This window comes from Scyliorhinus torazame, chromosome 2 (assembly GCF_047496885.1).
Source record: "Scyliorhinus torazame isolate Kashiwa2021f chromosome 2, sScyTor2.1, whole genome shotgun sequence".
Taxonomy (NCBI): domain Eukaryota; kingdom Metazoa; phylum Chordata; class Chondrichthyes; order Carcharhiniformes; family Scyliorhinidae; genus Scyliorhinus; species Scyliorhinus torazame.
Genome location: NC_092708.1, coordinates 165,869,879 through 165,887,218, shown reverse-complemented (window position 1 = coordinate 165,887,218; position 17,340 = coordinate 165,869,879). Strand labels below are relative to the sequence as shown.

Genomic DNA, 17,340 nt, shown 5'->3' with positions numbered 1-17,340 from the left:
TCTTCAGGAGGGCGCACAGCAGGACAAAGCAGTGTTGGTGTGAGCTGTTCAGGAGGGTCTATACCAGGACAAAGCAGTGTTGGTGTGAGCTATTCAGGAGGGTTTATACCAGGACAAAGCAGTGTTGGTGTGAGCTGTTCAGGAGGATCCACACCAGGACAAAGCAGTGTTGGTGAAAGATGTTCAGGAGGGTCTATACCAGGACAAAGCAGTGTTGGTGTGAGCTGTTCAGGAGGGTCCACAGCAGGACAAAGCAGTGTTGGTGTGAGCTGTTCAGGAGGGTCTATACCAGGACAAAGCAGTGTTGGTGTGAGCTGTTCAGGAGGATCCACACCAGGACAAAGCAGTGTTGGTGAAAGATGTTCAGGAGGGTCTATACCAGGACAAAGCAGTGTTGGTGTGAGCTGTTCAGGGGGGTCCACAACAGGACAAAGCAGTGTTGGTGTGAGCTGTTCAGGAGGGTTTATACCAGGACAAAGCAGTGTTGGTATGAGCTGTTCAGGAGGGTCTATACCAGGACAAAGCAGTGTTGGTGTGAGCTGTTCAGGAGGGTTTATACCAGGACAAAGCAGTGTTGGTGTGAGCTGTTCAGGAGGATCCACACCAGGACAAAGCAGTGTTGTGTGAGCTGTTCAGGAGGGTTTATACCAGGACAAAGCAGTGTTGGTGTGAGCTGTTCAGGAGGATCCACACCAGGACAAAGCAGTGTTGTGTGAGCTGTTCAGGAGGGTCTATACCAGGACAAAGCAGTGTTGGTATGAGCTGTTCAGGAGGGTCCATACCAGGACAAAGCAGTGTTGGTGTGAGCTGTTCAGGAGGGTCCACAGCAGGACAAAGCAGTGTTGGTATGAGCTGTTCAGGAGGGTCCATACCAGGACAAAGCAGTGTTGGTATGAGCTGTTCAGGAGGGTCTATACCAGGACAAAGCAGTGTTGGTGTGAGCTGTTCAGGAGGGTCTATACCAGGACAAAGCAGTGTTGGTGTGAGCTGTTCAGGAGGGTCTATACCAGGACAAAACAATGTTGGTGTGAGCTGTTCAGGAGGGTCTATACCAGGACAAAGCAGTGTTGGTGTGAGCTGTTCAGGAGGGTTTATTCCAGGACAAAGCAGTGTTGGTGTGAGCTGTTCAGGGGGGTCCACAACAAGACAAAGCAGTGTTGGTGTGAGCTGTTCAGGGGAGTCCACACCAGGACAAAGCATTGTTGGTGTGAGCTGTTCAGGAGGTTCGATACCAGGACAAAGCAGTGTTGGTGTGAGCTGTTCAGGAGAGTCCATACCAGGACAAAGCAGTGTTGGTGTGAGCTGTTCAGGAGGGTCTATACCAGGACAAAGCAGTGTTGGTGTGAGCTGTTCAGGCGAGTTCATATCAGGACAAAGCAGTGTTGGTGTGAGCTGTTCAGGAGGGTCTATACCAGGACAAAGCAGTGTTGGTGAAAGCTGTTCAGGAGGGTCTATACCCGGACAAAGCAGTGTTGGTGTGAGCTGTTCAGGAGAGTCCACAGCAAGACAAAGCAGTGTTGGTGTGAGCTGTTCAGGAGGGTCTATACCAGGACAAAGCAGTGTTGGTGTTAGCTGTTCAGGAGGGTCCACATCAGGACAAAGCAGTGTTGGTGTGAGCTGTTCAGGAGGGTCTACACCAGGACAAAGCAGTGTTGGTGTGAGCTGTTCTGACGAGCCCATACCAGGACAAAGCAGTATTTGTGTGAGCTGTTCAGGCGAGTTCATATCAGGACAAAGCAGTGTTGGTGTGAGCTGTTCAGGAGCGTCTATACCAGGACAAAGCAGTGTTGGTGAAAGCTGTTCAGGAGGGTCTATACCAGGACAAAGCAGTGTTGGTGTGAGCTGTTCAGGAGCGTCTATACCAGGACAAAGCAGTGTTGGTGAAAGCTGTTCAGGAGGGTCTATACCAGGACAAAGCAGTGTTGGTGTGAGCTGTTCAGACGAGTCCACAGCAGGACAAAGCAGTGCTGGTGTGAACTGTTCAGGAGGGTCCACAACAGGACAAAGCAGTGCTGGTGTGAGCTCCAGGGCCTCTGGTGAACAGCCCATTAAGAAGTAACTGAAATCAGGCACAAAGCAGTATAAGGACGATTTTTTAATGTGTGGATTTATTAATTGTGCCAATGCAAATCCGGATGCAAGGCCCATGTGCGTTATATGCAGGGAAGTGCTGGCAAACGAAAGTTTAAAACCCTCAAAACTTCAAAGGCATTTGAAGGCATGGCGAGTTTGAGGACAAACCTCTTGATTTTTTTCAAAGGATGCAACGAGAACTTAAATTGTCAGCTGAAGTCCTCAGCAGAAATGTTACATTAAACGACAAAGTACAATTAGCCTCTTACATGATAGCATACCGTGTAGCTCAAGAGAAAATGCCCCACACTATAGCAGAGAGATTAATTCTCCCTGCAGCATTAGAGAAAGCTCGTACAGTCATAGATGTGAGGTTTGTTGAAAAAGTGAAATGCATCCCACTTAGTGATAGCACAGTGGCTCGCTGAATTTCTGATATTGCTGAGAATTTAGAAGCCCAGCTTATTTCTCATTTAAAATCAGCGCAGGCACTCTCAATACAACTGGATGCAAGTACAGACATTTCAGATTGTGCAACCTTGCTAGTATACGTTAGATATGTTTGGCACAATGAATTTGTTGATGATTTGCTGTGCTACCTGACTTTAGCAACCCACACAACCGGCACTGAAATTTTTGAAGTTTTGAATAATTTTGTGGTTGGAAAGTGCGGGCTCGACTGGGGTAATTGCAGAGGAATCACAAGTGATGGAGCAGCCAACATGACTGGGAAAAACAGCGGAGTTATAGTAAGGATTAAGGAGGCAGCTGGTCAGGACATTGTTTGGAATCATTGTTTTATTCACCATGGGGCACTGGCATCCAAAGGAATTCCATCCAATCTTGAAGTGGTGTTGAAAGGAATAGCGAAAGTTGTGAATTTCATTAAACACAGCACACTCAATACCAGACTTGTTGACACTCTGTGTTCTGATATGGGGGCTGAGCACACACATTTATTGTTCCACACAGAAGTACGTTGGCTGTCAAAGGGTCGGGTGCTACTCAGAGTTTACGAACTGAGGTACAAAATCCATGCTTTCCTCCTCGAGAAATTGTCCCCTCAGGCTGATTCGTTTGAGATGAAACTTGGATGCTAGCAATGTCTTACCTTGCAGACATCCTTTCAATTTTTAATGAACTGAGCCTCAAATTGCAATTGAAGGATGATGATTGCTTTCGGCACTCTGAAGAAATCGAAGCTTTCCAAAAGATATTGATAGTTTGGCAATTGCGAGTGGGAAGCCAAAACCGTTACATGTTTCCCACACTGCTACGACACATTGAAGAAAACAGCATTATTAAGGAAACTGAAAATGGATTGGCAAGCCTTATTGAGTTGCATCTGGCTGCCCTGATTGACAATTTTGGTCTCTACTTTCCAGAGGAGAAGTTTAAGATTCTGAGAGAGAGGAGGTGGGTGAAAAATCCCTTTTGAGTTTGAGACCCCAGAATCAGTTCTTAACTTGCAGCTGCCTCCAAAAGAAGAAATTGAGCTTATGCGTCTCAGCTGTGACAGCATATTAAAAACACGGCACAAGTTAATGAGGCTATCAGCATTCTGGGGTAGCATCTCTGAGGAGTATCTGGAGCTGAGTAAAACAAGCATTTTGTTGCTCTTGCCCTTCACAACGACCTACATTTTCCATCCTCACAAAGATGAAGACGCCACAAAGGAACCGGCTGAACCCTTCACCCGATATGCGCATCGCCCTCTCTTCCTGTGAACCTGATTGGACTGTGATCGTGAGGACCAAGCGGGCTCACCTCTCGCATTAATGGTAAGAGAAAATGGTGGGTCGCGAAGGTCGGCCGGCGTGGGTCACGAGGGTCGGTCGGCGTGGGTCGCGAAGGTCGGCCAGGTTGGATCCCGAAGGTTGGCCAGTCGGTAAAAATGGGTCCCCGGAAAAAAAGTTTGAAGAACACTGGTGTAGTTGATTCATCCATCAAGCATGATATACAAGCAAGCACGGATCATCTTAAAACAATGAAGTTACCTCGAGTATGAAACAAATCTTCAAGCAACGGAAGAACAAAAAGTCAACATAGTAAGCAACGAACGGATGACTACTGTATATGTTAACACAATTCCAATCACTTTTGAATTGAATACCGGTGCCTTGGCGAATCTTTTGAATTCCAAGGACCTGTCCAAGATCAAGAGTCATTATGAAATGATTCCTCCAGAATGCTCATTGCGTGATTACAATGGCAACCCCATTTTTTCACATGGATCCTGCTACCTAAGTGTCACAAACAGAGACATTCAACAACAAGTAAGGTTTGAGATTGTCAATGATACTCGTTCATCATTACTTGGAGCACAAGCATGCAAAGATTTGCAACTCATACAGAGAATCTTCATGAATAACTGTCAATCAAGTACACTCAATGATGATGTTCAGCAACTCTTACAGCAATACCCAAATGTTTTTCAAGGTATGGGTACGTTACCTTTTCAGTACAAAGTCCAACTGAAAAGGGATGCCAAATCGTGATCCATCCATTTAGACGTGTTCCTGCTCCACTTAAAGATCAACTGATAGCTGAATTGTCAAGATTTCAAACTCAAGGAATAATCTCTAAGGTTACTCAACCTACTGACTGGATAAGCTCCCTAGTCTGTGTCAAGAAACCTACAGGTGAAATAATAATCTGTATGGACCCAAAAGATATCGATAAAAATGTCAAGAGAGAGTATTCTCCACTACCAAAGAAAGAAGATATCACTGCTGAGATGGCAAATGGTAAAATATTTACCAAGCTTGATGCGTCTCAAGGATTTTGGCAGATGCAGTTAGAAGATTCCAGCAAACTTCTTTGTACTTTTAATACACCTTTTGGATGGTACTGTTTCAATAGGATGCCTTTTGGTATAATATCTGCTTCTGAAATTTTTCACAGAACAACGGAACAGGTGACCGAGAGCATAGAAGGAGTTTGGGTTTATGTTGATGACATAATTGTCTGGTCAACAACACCTGAAGAGCATATCAAGCGTCTTCAGGAGGTTTTTCAAAGAATTGACAACTATGGTTTAAAGTTAAACAAGGCCAGTGCATGTTTGCAGCCTCATCTTTAACATTCCTAGGAGACAACATAACGGCTCAAGGCATTAAACCAGATCAAGACAAAGTCCAAGCTATCAAGGCAATGCAAATTCCCAAAGATAAGAGGGCTGTCTTACGCTTTCTCGGATTGTCAACTTTCTAGGAAAGTTCATTTCAAATCTATCCGCAAGAACAACTGCTCTACGCCAATTGATCAGAAAGAACACAGAATTCATCTGGATTGACAAACATACTGCAGAATGGACTGATTTGAAACAATAATTGATACAAGCTCCATGCTTATCATTCTTTGATCCTACAAAACCAACCAAAGTTTCAACTGATGCAAGTAAAAATGGCATTGGTGCTGTTTTGATAATTGGGTTCCTATTGCCTATGTGTCAAGATCAATGACGACACTGAATGTAGGTACGCCCAAATCGAAAAAGAGTGTCTAAGGTTAGTCATGGAGATTTCCAAATTCCACGGCTACATATCTGGTCTACCCAAAATCACAGCAGAAACTGACCATTGTCCACTAGTACACATCATAGAACAAAACTTAAATGACATGACCCCCAGACTTCAATGTTTAATGATGAAATTGAGAAGGTACGATTTCACACTGAAGTATACACCAGGTAAAGCATTAGTAATTGCTGATACTTTATCTAGGTCAGTCAATACTGACATTCTCCGAGAAGAATCCATCAATGATGTTGGTTCACATTTGCAGCTATTCAAAGAATTTGTCAAATTTCAGCAAATTTGCATTGGAACACAGAAAGATACCACATTGATGAAAGTTATGAAACATCTTCAAGAATGAGGGCCCAAAGGCAATTGTCCGCAATATCAATCCATTCAGTCAGAACTGACTATTGTAGATAGTATACTGCTGAGACAAGATCGCATTGTAATTCCACAAAGCATGCAATTCTGAAATGCTGTCGAGATTACATGAGGGTCATCTAGGCATTGAGAAATGTAGAAGATGTGCCAGACAGTCTATCTAATGGCCTGGTATCAACAAGGATATTGCGAACATGATATCATCGTGTTCAACATGTCAATCCCATCAAAGTCAGTAATGCAAAGAACCACTGCAACCATATGATCCAGTAACATCACCATGGATCAAGGTTGGTGCTGATCTATTTCACTTTTTTGGAAAAGATGATCTTGTAGTCATTGACTATTTTTCCAATTTTCCTGGGTTAGTGAAACTGGACGACATTACATCTAACAATGTCATAAAGGCATGTAATAAGATATTTTCCAGACATGGTATTCCCAGTATCGTAATGTCTGACAATGGCCCTTGTTTCTCAAATCATGAATGGCATGATTTCTCATTGAAACACAATTTTCAACATGTTACTTCAAGCCCACACTTCCCGCAATCAAATGGAAAAGTAGAGAAAGGTGTTCACATCATGAAACAGCTACTTAGCAAATCTAAAGAATCTGGGGTGACATTCTCCGACCCCCTGCCGGGTTGGAGAATCGCCGGGGGCTGCCGTGAATCCCGCCCCCGCCGGTTGCCGAAATCTCCGGCACCGGATATTCGGCGGGGGCGTGAATCGGGCCGCGCCAGTTGGCGGGCCCCCCCGCTTGATTCTCCGGCCCGGATGGGCCGAAGTCCCGCCGATAGATTGCCTGTCCCGCCTGCGTGGATTAAATCACCTTTTGAACGGCGGAACAAGGCGGCGTGGGCGGGCTCCGGGGTCCTGGGGGGGGGGGGGGGGGCGCGGGGCGATCTGGCCCCGGGGGATGCCCTCACGGTGGCCTGGCCCGCGATCGGGGCCCACCAATCCGCGGGCGGGCCTGTGCCGTGGGGGCACTCTTTCCCTTCCACCTCCGCCACGGTCTCCACCATGGCGGAGGCGGAAGAGACTCCCTCCACTGCCCATGCGTGGGAAACTTTCAGCGGCCGCTGACGCTCCCGCGCATGCGCCGCCCGGGGATGTCATTTCCGCGCCAGCTGGCGGGGCAACAAAGGCCGTTTCCACCAGCTGGCGGGGCGGAAATTCCTCCGGCGCCGGCCTAGCCCCTCAATGTTGGGGCTCGGCCCCCAAAGATGTGGAGCATTCCGCACCTTTGGGGCGGCGCGATGCCCGTCTGATTGGCGCCGATTTGGGCGCCAGTCGGCGGACATCGCGCCATTTCGGGAGAATCTCGCCCCTGATTCTGATTTTTACTTAGCGTTACACAATTACAGAACATCTCCTCTATCAACAGGCTTATCTCCATCTCAAATGTTGTACAACAGAGTGTTGAGGACAACATTAGCTCAATTACACTTTCCTGATCAAGAACAACAAAATCTTTTTAAAAGAATGCAACAGAAAATGTGTCAGAAAATATATTTTGATCAACATTCAAAAGAACTGTCTACTCTATCTGATGATGATATAGTTAAATTCAGAGTTCTTGAAGGAGGTTTGTCTGACAAAGCTCACATAATTAGGCAATTGTTACCAAGATCTTATCTGATCAGAACTTCTGATGGAACCATTCTAAGAAGAAATAGAAGAGATCTACTTCAAGTTAAAGATACTGTCAACGTTTTTCCAAATCTTTTCATCACCTTTGACGTTGAGAAGATCGACAAGGAGAAGGAGAAAACCCAATTGTCTGAATTTGTGAACTTTTTCAATAATTTAGTGATTACTGTATACTGTTTACACTGAGTTTCTTATGTAAATTTTATTTTCAAATATTTCAAAGAAAATGTTAAAAAGAAAGGGGGATGTAGTGATATTTAGATATCCATTTACATGATCAAGGTATGCAAATGTAGCACAGTCATTTCAACAAATAGATGGCTCACAGTCAGATATTATAAGAACTGTTTCCCCACCTTTTCTAAGTCAGATGACATGATGATGTGATTCAGAACAGTAAACAAGCAAGGCATAGAATAGCTAGAGTGAGAGAAGTTAGAGCTAGCTAGTTCCAATAGTGTATCGTTATATAAGTATCTGTATTGTACTTTAATTCTTTATTGTTAGTTTAGTATTGAGTAAAAGGACTCACAGTTTATTATTTTATTATTCATTAAATAGTTCATCTTTCAACCAGAAGACGATTGGTCATTTTATCATCCTGGTGGATTCAAGAGTAATATATATATTTTAGATAAGTCAGTATTTAAAATATAACAAACTGGGCCTTTACTTTTCAGTTTAAGTGGTGTTGGCTTGAAAATTGGCTTTAAAGTATGAAAATAATGAACATAATGGGGCCAGAGCCATAATAATTACCCTCCAACTGGTTTCAGCGAGGGCAGCAGTGGAGCATAAGACCAGGAAAATATGGAGTAGTATTATTACTAATGGATTTCTTTACTCCATAATTAACTTTTCCTTGTGTACTTTCCCTGTGCTATAGAGGATCCTTAACAATAATGCAATGATGCAAGCCCCAGGCCCATTATTTTTCTTGTATCCATGGCAGCTCATTATGGATTACATTTTAATTTTAGGAGATTAAAATCTTACCGAGCATGAAGAGGATCTCCACAAAGATGTCACTCACACTAGGAGGGTTTCTTGAAGCAGCAGAATGGTCATCTCTGCTGATGCTGAAGCAGACGTTGTATGGAACAGTGACCGCAACATAAAATGTTGCCAAGAGGATCAACCAGTCCCACCCGGCTTTGAAAGTGCCATAATGAAGCAGAATGAACCTGGATTTCTGAATAGCTGCAACTTTATACTCTGGAAGTGCTGGTTTCTCTCCAAAGACATTCTGTATAAAACAAGTAAAAAAAAGTGTTCTGTGTAGTGTTGGAACTGTCTCCAGAATGATTTGCAAAACAAACATTCAGAATGAAGTAATTTTGCCTCAAAGTGAATTGAGATGAAGGATAATCCCAATCATGTGTTAACTACAGATAAATAAAGGTATCTTTTATTGAAGCATTTTCTTCTATATTGAAATAGCAAATTAATTGTCCTCTAAATATTGTTTAAAAGCTACAGTGGCTAGCCCAGAATGATCACAGGCCAGAGTTCAGAACAAGCATGGTGCCAAAGTTGGAAATTTGGTGCACATAGAAATTCAGTGCATGGGGGCTGGGGGGGGGGGGGGGGGGGGTTGCTTTTTGTCTCTAATACTTACAGTGGTTCTTGTGAGATTGAGGCAGAAATAATTAAAACTTGTCATTTATTTTAATGCAAGTTATTGTGTAGAAAACAAAAGAAACTTACATAAATCTAAAAAGTAGATATCTGTGTATCAGGACTTCAGTCTGTCGAATGTTTTGAACAGTGTGCTATCCAGAGTGAAGTCAACACATCAGCAATAGATATGCTTCTCTTGAATCTCTCCAGCACAGAGATATTGAAGCTCATGGAATTGAAGGCAAGTTATTGACGTGGTGAGGAAATTGTCTGAACAGCAGAAGGCAGAGTAGGGACAATTTATTTAAAAGAGACTTCAGTTCCTGGAGCAGGCCACAGGCTGCAGGGTTGCTGGGAGAGGTGAGTGCATATTTAAAAGAGACTTCAGTTCCTGGAGCAGGCCACAGGCTGCAGGGTTGCTGGGAGAGGTGAGTGCATATTTAAAAGAGACTTCAGTTCCTGGAGCAGGCCACAGGCTGCAGGGTTGCTGGGAGAGGTGAGTGCATATTTAAAAGAGACTTCAGTTCCTGGAGCAGGCCACAGGCTGCAGGGTTGCTGGGAGAGGTGAGTGCATATTTAAAAGAGACTTCAGTCCCTGGAGCAGGCCCAGGCTGCAGGGCTGCTGGGAGAGGTGAGTGCATATTTAAAAGAGACTTCAGTCCCTGGAGCAGGCCCAGGCTGCAGGGTTGCTGGGAGAGGTGAGTGCATATTTAAAAGTGCTTAGTTTACAGGTCGAGTGGCAGTTAGAGACTTCACTTCCTGGAGCGGGCCTATTGGCTCATTGGAAATCAGGCAGGGTACAAAAGGTGTGGCAGGAGTGCCTTTAGACACGAGTGCTGATTGGAACAGAGTGCATCTGAGTTTAGGTGAGTGACTGAGTTCAGGTGAGTGGCGAGAGAGGGCTGTGTTTTTGTTCGTGTTCGGGTTTATCCTTGAGGTTCTATAAAAAATAAAAATTATTTAAATTAATTAACTAGTTGAATATGACTGGACAGGTGATGTGCTGTTGCTGTATGATGATGGAACTGGTGGATCCCATTGAGACCGTCAGTGACCACATCTGCAGCAAGTGTTGGCTGCTCGAGGAACTTCGGCTCAGAATTGATGAGCTGGAGACCAAGCTGCACACACTGCGGCACATCAGGGAGGGGGAAAATTACCTGGACGCTTTGTTTCAGGAGGCAGTCACACCCGGTAGAATAAGTACTGTTAATTCGGTCAGTGGTCAGGGACAGAGTGGTGTGACTGCAAGGGAGGCAGGTAGGGGGATCCTGAGTTTAGGAGCTGAGGAGCCTCAGCCCTTGACCTTGTCCAACAGGTATGAGGTACTTGCTCCCTGTGTGGATGAGGAAGTGGGCTGTAGGGAGGATGCATTGACTGACGACTGCACCGTGGTACAGGATGCCATTCAAGAGGGGGGAGCAAAAAGACAAGTGGTAGTTTTAGGGGATTCAATAATTATCGGGATTGATGGCATCCTTTGTAAGCCAGATCGTGAGTCCCGCATGGTATGTTGCCTGCCCGGTGCCAGGGTGAGGGACATCTCTGATCGGCTTGAAAGGATTTTGGAGAGGGAGGGGGAGGATCCAGTTGTTGTGGTCCACGTTGGGACTAACAACATAGGTAAGACTAGGAAAGAGGACCTGTTTGGGGATTATCAAACACTAGGGACTAAATTAAAGAACAGGTCCTCCAGGGTTTATACTCCCTGGATTACTACCCGAGCCACGTGCCAATTGGCATAGGGTTGAGAAAATTAGGGAAGTTAACACGTGGCTAAAGGAGTGGTGCGGGAAAGAGGGATTCCATTTCATGGGGCATTGGCATCAGTACTGGGGCAGGAGGGACCTGTACCATTGGGACGGTCTTCACCTGAACCATTCTGGGACCAGTGTTCTAGCGAATAGGATAAATAGGTTGGTCACAAGGACTTTAAACTAGCAAGTTGGGGGGAAGGGAAGGGTAAAGCTATGGACAGTATAATGGTTAATGGAGAGCAAGGCAGCAGGTTACGTGACAGGTTAATATGTAGAGATATGGGTTCAAAGACAAGGAAAATTAGGAGAAAGGGTAAGAGGAAAAATAATTTGCGAAAAGTTACTGATCAAGGTGTTAGGATTCATAATAAAAAATAATAAAAAACAGCATAAGTGTACTTTACCTGAATGCTCACAGTATTCGGAATAAGGTGATGGCGCAAATCATTGTGAATTACTATGATTTAGTGGCCATTACTGAAACATGGTTAAAAGATGGTCACGACTGGGAGTTAAATATCCAAGGGTATCAGACTATACGAAAGGATAGAATGGACGGTAAGGGCGGTGGTGTAGCTTTGTTGTTTAAGGATGGCATCTGGGCAATAGTAAGGGATGATATTGGTGCTATGGAGGACAAGGTTGAATCAATTTGGGTGCAAATCAGGAATAGTAAGGCGAAAAGGTCACTGATAGGAGTAGTCTATAGGCCACCAAATAGTAACAGGATGGGAGGGCAGGCAAAAAGCAAAGAAATAACGGATGTAGAAATGGTACAGCGGTTATCATGGGAGATTTTAATCTACATGTCGATTGGTTTAACCAGGTTGGTAAAGGCAGCCTTGAGGAGGAGTTTATAGAATGTGTCCGGGATAATTTCCTGGAACAGTATGTAATGGAACCTACAAGGGAACAAGCGGTCCTAGATCTCGTCCTGTGTAATGAGGCCGGATTGATTAATGATCTCATAGTTCGGGATCCTCTTGGAAGGAGCGACCACAATATGGTGGAATTTAAAATACAGTTGGAGGATGACAAGGTAAAATCAAATACTAGTGTTTTGTGCTTAAACAAAGGCGATTACAATGGGATGAGAGAAGAACTAGCTAAGGTAGACTGGGAGCAAAGACTTCGCGGTGAAGCAGTTGAGGAACAGTGGAGAACCTTCCGAGCGATCTTTCACAGTGTTCAGGAAAGGTTCATACCGACAAAAAAGAAAGACGATCGAAAGGGGAAAAATCGACCGTGGATGTCTAAGGAGGTGAGGGAGAGTATCAAATTGAAGGAAAAAACATACAAAGTGGCAAAAATTAGTGGGAGACTAGAGGACTGGGAAGTCTTTTGGGGGACAACAGAAAGCTACTAAAAAAGCTATAAAGAAGAGTAAGGTAGACTATGAAAGTAAACTTGCTCAGAACATAAAAACAGATAGTAAAAGCTTCTACAAATATATAAGACAAAAAAGAGTGGCTAAGGTAAATATTGGTCCTTTGGAAGATGAGAAGGGAGATTTAATAATAGGAGACGGGGAAATGGCTGAGGAGCTGAACAGGTCTTTTGGGTCAGTCTTCACAGTGGAAGACACAAATAACATGTCAGTGACTGATGGAAATTAAGATAAGATAGGTGAAGACCTTGAGATGATTGTAATCACTAAGGAGGCAGTATTGGGCAAGCTAATGGGGCTATAGGTAGACAAGTCTCCTGGACCTGATGGGATGCATCCCAGAGTGTTAAAAGAGATGGCTAGGGAAATTGTAAACGCACTAGTGATAATTAATCAAAATTCACTAGACTCTGGGGTGGTCCCAGAGGATTGGAAAGTAGCAAACGTGACACCACTGTTTAAAAAAGGAGGTCGGCAGAAAGCGGGTAATTATAGGCCGGTAAGCTTAACTTCGGTTGTAGGGAAAATGTTGGAATCTATCATTAAGGAGGAAATAGCGGGGCACCTGGAGGGAAATTGTCCCATTGGGCAGACGCAGCATGGGTTCATAAAGGGTAGGTCGTGTCTGACTAATTTGGTAGAATTTTTTGAGGACGTTACCAGTGCAGTAGATAACGGGGAGCCAATGGATGTGGTATATCTGGATTTCCAGAAAGCTTTTGACAAGGTGCCACACAAAAGGTTGCTGCATAAACTAAAGATGCATGGCATTGAGGGTAAAGTGGTAGCACGGGTAGAGGATTGGTTAACTAACAGAAAGCAGAGAGTGGGGATAAATTGGTGTTTCTCTGCTCAAGATCGTGTGTTTCTGCCATCGTTCTTCATTTGACGGAACAGGCTGATTCGACTCATAGCTTCTTGGGCATATAGGCAGGAGGTCCCATGAGATAGTGGAGCCCAAAGTGCAGGATTTGCTTTTTGTCTTTTCCTTCTCTGCTGCTGTTCTGCCTCATCAGTGTGATTTAGAACATGATATAGCTTGATGGACAAGTTGATGCTATTTTGAACAATTGGTATCAAAGCTCCCCTGAGCCATTGACGTCAATGCTGTCACACTTCAAAGAGGGCTTCAGAGTGATTTTGAATCTTTTTATTTCTCCTCCTCTAGAATGTTGGCGAGGGATATGCTGAACACAGTGTCCAATCCATTGAAGTTGATTTTGCAGGAATTTTGTCTGAATGCTGTGGAGCTGGCCTCAAAAATATCACTAGCATTTGCTCCCATTGAACCCGGAGGATGTGATAGGGCCATTGTTAATTAAATTGGGCAGCACCAGTAGTTAGCACTGTGGCTTCACAGCGTCAGGGTCCCAGGTTCGATTTCCTGCTGGGTTACTATCTGTGCGGAATCTGCACATTCTCCTCGTGTCTGCGTGGGTTTCCTCCTGGTGCTCCGGTTTCCTCCCACAGTCCAAAGACGTGCAGGTTTGGTGGATTGACTATGATAAATTGCCCTGAGTGGCTAAAAAGGTTAGGAGGGGTTATTGTGTTACGGGGATACAGTGGAAGTGAGGCCTTAAGTGGGTCGGTGCAGACTCGATGGGCCTCCTTCTGCACTGTATGTTCTATGTTCTATGTTCTCTGGTGCCTTTATGTGTCGCTGATACCCAGTCCATGGGTGGGATTCTCCGTTGCCACACGCCGATATTGTAATTGGTGATCGGGTGGAGAATCACTTCCAACGCCCAAATTAGGCGGGCGCCGGTTGACGCCAGTTTTCGAGTTTCCGCCTCCTCCGAAATTGCGTCATCATGTCGCGTGCCGCACGTCGTTGGAGCAGCATCGGCGCGTCCTCGGAAGGCCCTTCGGCGATGCTCCGCCCCGATGGGCCAAGTTCCCGACCACATGATTGACATGTGGCCTGAGCAGTCGGGAACCTGGTGTGGCAGCCGCGGACTGTGTCCCCACAGTCAGCCGGGAGCCGTGTTGCTGGCTGGGGGGGGAAGCTTCCACAAGGGCTGGGTGGACTGGTGAAGGGTGGCCAGAGGGTGGCCAGGGATTGTCCTGTGGGGCCGTATTTGTCAGGTCGGGTCCGGGCACGCTCGGCGCCATGTTGGTACGGTGCGACCACTGCAAGTCGTCACCGTGCACATGCATGGCCACGGAGCTGGCCATTCTCCAGCTGTTTTTGGCACGATAGACGAGAGTTTTACCCGGCGCCACTGCTAGTTCCTCACAGTCCCAGAATTGGTGAGGGTTTGGCACCGATTCTGGAGTCGTAAAATGCCAAAGTTCCCAAGCCGATGTCAGCACTTAGCCGCAGAAATGGAGAACCCAGCCCCATGTCCCACTGCAATACATGAGTATGGTGATGACAACTGCTCTGTACACTACGACGTTCACTGACTTGCAGAGGTCTTTGTTGCCAAACACGCATTGCCATAGTTTGTAGAGGGCTGAGCTAGTGCAACTGATCTAGTGTTGGATCTCCTTGTCATTAGTGATATTTTGAGTGAGAGAGAGAGACGGTTGCGAGTATGGGAACTGCTCAATATATTCCAAAGTCTCTCCTTCAACATATAGGTGAGGTAGAATATTTGGCTGACCAGATGTGAGCTATCCTATGATTTAGTTTGACAACATCCAAGGACAAGCCAAGTTTCTTGTGTGCAGAATTGAAGAGATCGAGAGTAGTTTGTAAATCTGTTGCAGAGTAAGCAGTGACACTGCAATCTTCTGAAACGATAGATCAAGGACGGAATTCTCCGAGCCTGCGGCGGGTCGGAGAATCGCCGCGGGGGTGCGCGAATCCCGCCACGCCGCTCCAACGCTGGGCCATCGATTCTCCGCCGACCAGAGAATCAGCGCCAGAGCGGTCGCCACGGCACCGGTTGGGGGGGGCTGCTGAAAGCGACCCCCACCGGCGATTCTCCACGCTCGACAGGCCGAATACCCGCCGACACCCGCCAGCGTCATTCCCGTATGGTTCTACCCGGCGGGACCTCGGCGTTTTGGCTGTGGGGGCCGTCCTGTTGGGGGGGACATGGAGAGCCGACTCCGGGGGGGGCGGCCTCCATGGTGGCCTGCGATCAGGGGTAACTAATTGGCGGGCACGCTCATTCCGTGGGGGGCCTATGTTCCTCCGTGCCGGGCCCCTGTAGGGCTCCGCCATATTGCCCGGGGCCAGCGCGGAGACGGCCATGGTGCGCATGCGCGGACTCGCGCCAGCCGTGTCGGGCCCTCCGGCGCCATTCTAGCCCCCGAGGAAGGGGTGAATGACTGGGCCTGAAGGCCCGTTGACGCCAGTGTAACTCGTGCCGGTTTTGACGCCGGCGTCAACACTTGGCCGGGATTTCGGAGAATCCCAGCCCATGTATGTCTATGGTGATCAGTTTAGTTTTCCAGGTCGATGATATTTATTACTCACACCAGAGGGCAGTTGATCTTTGATGAGGTGAAGATGCACTGTCAGGTAAATTGTGAATAGTATGGGGACTTTGATACAGCCTTGCTTGACTCAGCCTGGATTTTGTAGGCATCTGTTTTAGATTTCCCATTTAAGATAGTTGCTGTCATGTCATCATGAGGCAATTGTAAGATTGCGATTAATTTCTCGGACATCGACATTTTTGGAGCAAATTTCATAGAGCCTTGCTGTGAGTCAAATGTTTTAGTCATGTCGATAAGCACAAGGAAGAGTCCCTGATGTTGTTCTTGACATTTTTCTTGGATTTGTCTGGAAACACAGATCATGGGCCAAGGGCCTTTCCCGCCAGATGGCGGGGTGGAAATCACTCCGGCGCGGGCCTAGCCCCTCAAGGTAAGGGCTTGGCCCCTAAAGGTGCAATGAATTCCGCACCTTTGGGGCGGCGTGTCGCCGGAGCGGTTCCCGCCACTCCATTACGCTGGATTCTCCCGCCCCGCCAGTTAGGGGAGAATCCCGGCCCATGGCACGATGTCCATCACCCGGCACCAAAAACGGCGTGGATCAGTCCGGCGTCGGGCCGCCCCAAAGATGCAGAATTCTCTGCATTTTTAGGGGCCAAGCCCTCACCTTGAGGGGCTAGGCCCGCGCCGGAGCAGTTTCCGCTCTGCTAGCTGGTGGGAAAGGCCTTTGGCGCCACGCCAGCCGGTGCCGAAAGGACTTCGCCGGGCGACGCATGTGCGGGATCGTCAGCGGCCGCTCATGGCATCCCCGCGCATGCGCAGGGGAGGGGGTCTCTTCCGCCTCCCCCATAGTGAAGACCATGGCGAAAGCGGAAGAAAAAGAGTGCCCCCACGGCACAGGCCCGCTTGCGGATCGGTGGGCCCCGATTGCGGGCCAGGCCACCGTGGGGACACCCCCCGGGGCCAGATCGCCCCGCGCCACCCCCCCAGGACCCCGGAGCCTGCACGCGCTGCCTTGTCCCGCCGTTCAAAAGGAGGTCTAATCCACGCCGGCTGGCGAGACTTGACAGCGGCGGGTCTTCGACCCATCGTGGGCCAGAGAATCGCCGGGGGTGGGCCCGCCGATTGGCGCGATTCCCGCCGACCGGCGCGGCGCGATTCCCGCTCCATGTCAGAGGTCTAAAGCCAACTTTCTCTCTGGGAGGATTTCCTCAATGCAAAGACTTGACGATTCAGGAGAATGCATGACAGGATTTTCCCTGCTCTAGACAAAAGAGAAATACCTCGATAGTTTCCACAGCATGATTTATTGCCCCTCTATGCATGCTGTGTAACAGATTGAGTGGATAGAGAAAAACAACTTTCACTGGTTAGAGACTCTAGGAAGGAGGGGTCGGGGGGTGGAGTGGGTGGGGCGGCAATATGGTACAAAAATTACAACCAGGCGAGTGCAATTTGGAAAGATTTTGATGCACAAAGGGCGGTAGCAATTTGGAACCCTTTTCAAAAATGCCAATGATGTTAGATCAATTGTGACATTTAAATAGCTTAAATTTAAC

General features: G+C 46.8%; 1 protein-coding gene across 1 annotated transcript in view; it reads right to left on the bottom strand.

The window, feature by feature from the left end:
* The window catches only part of kcnh3 (potassium voltage-gated channel, subfamily H (eag-related), member 3), a 1,447,071-nt gene that overhangs the window by 574,726 nt on the left and 855,005 nt on the right, over positions 1-17,340 (bottom strand). The window contains exon 5 of the mRNA XM_072479207.1: positions 8,627-8,876. Within this exon, the coding sequence (XP_072335308.1) occupies positions 8,627-8,876 (250 nt within the window). The remainder of the gene's footprint in view (positions 1-8,626; positions 8,877-17,340) is intronic.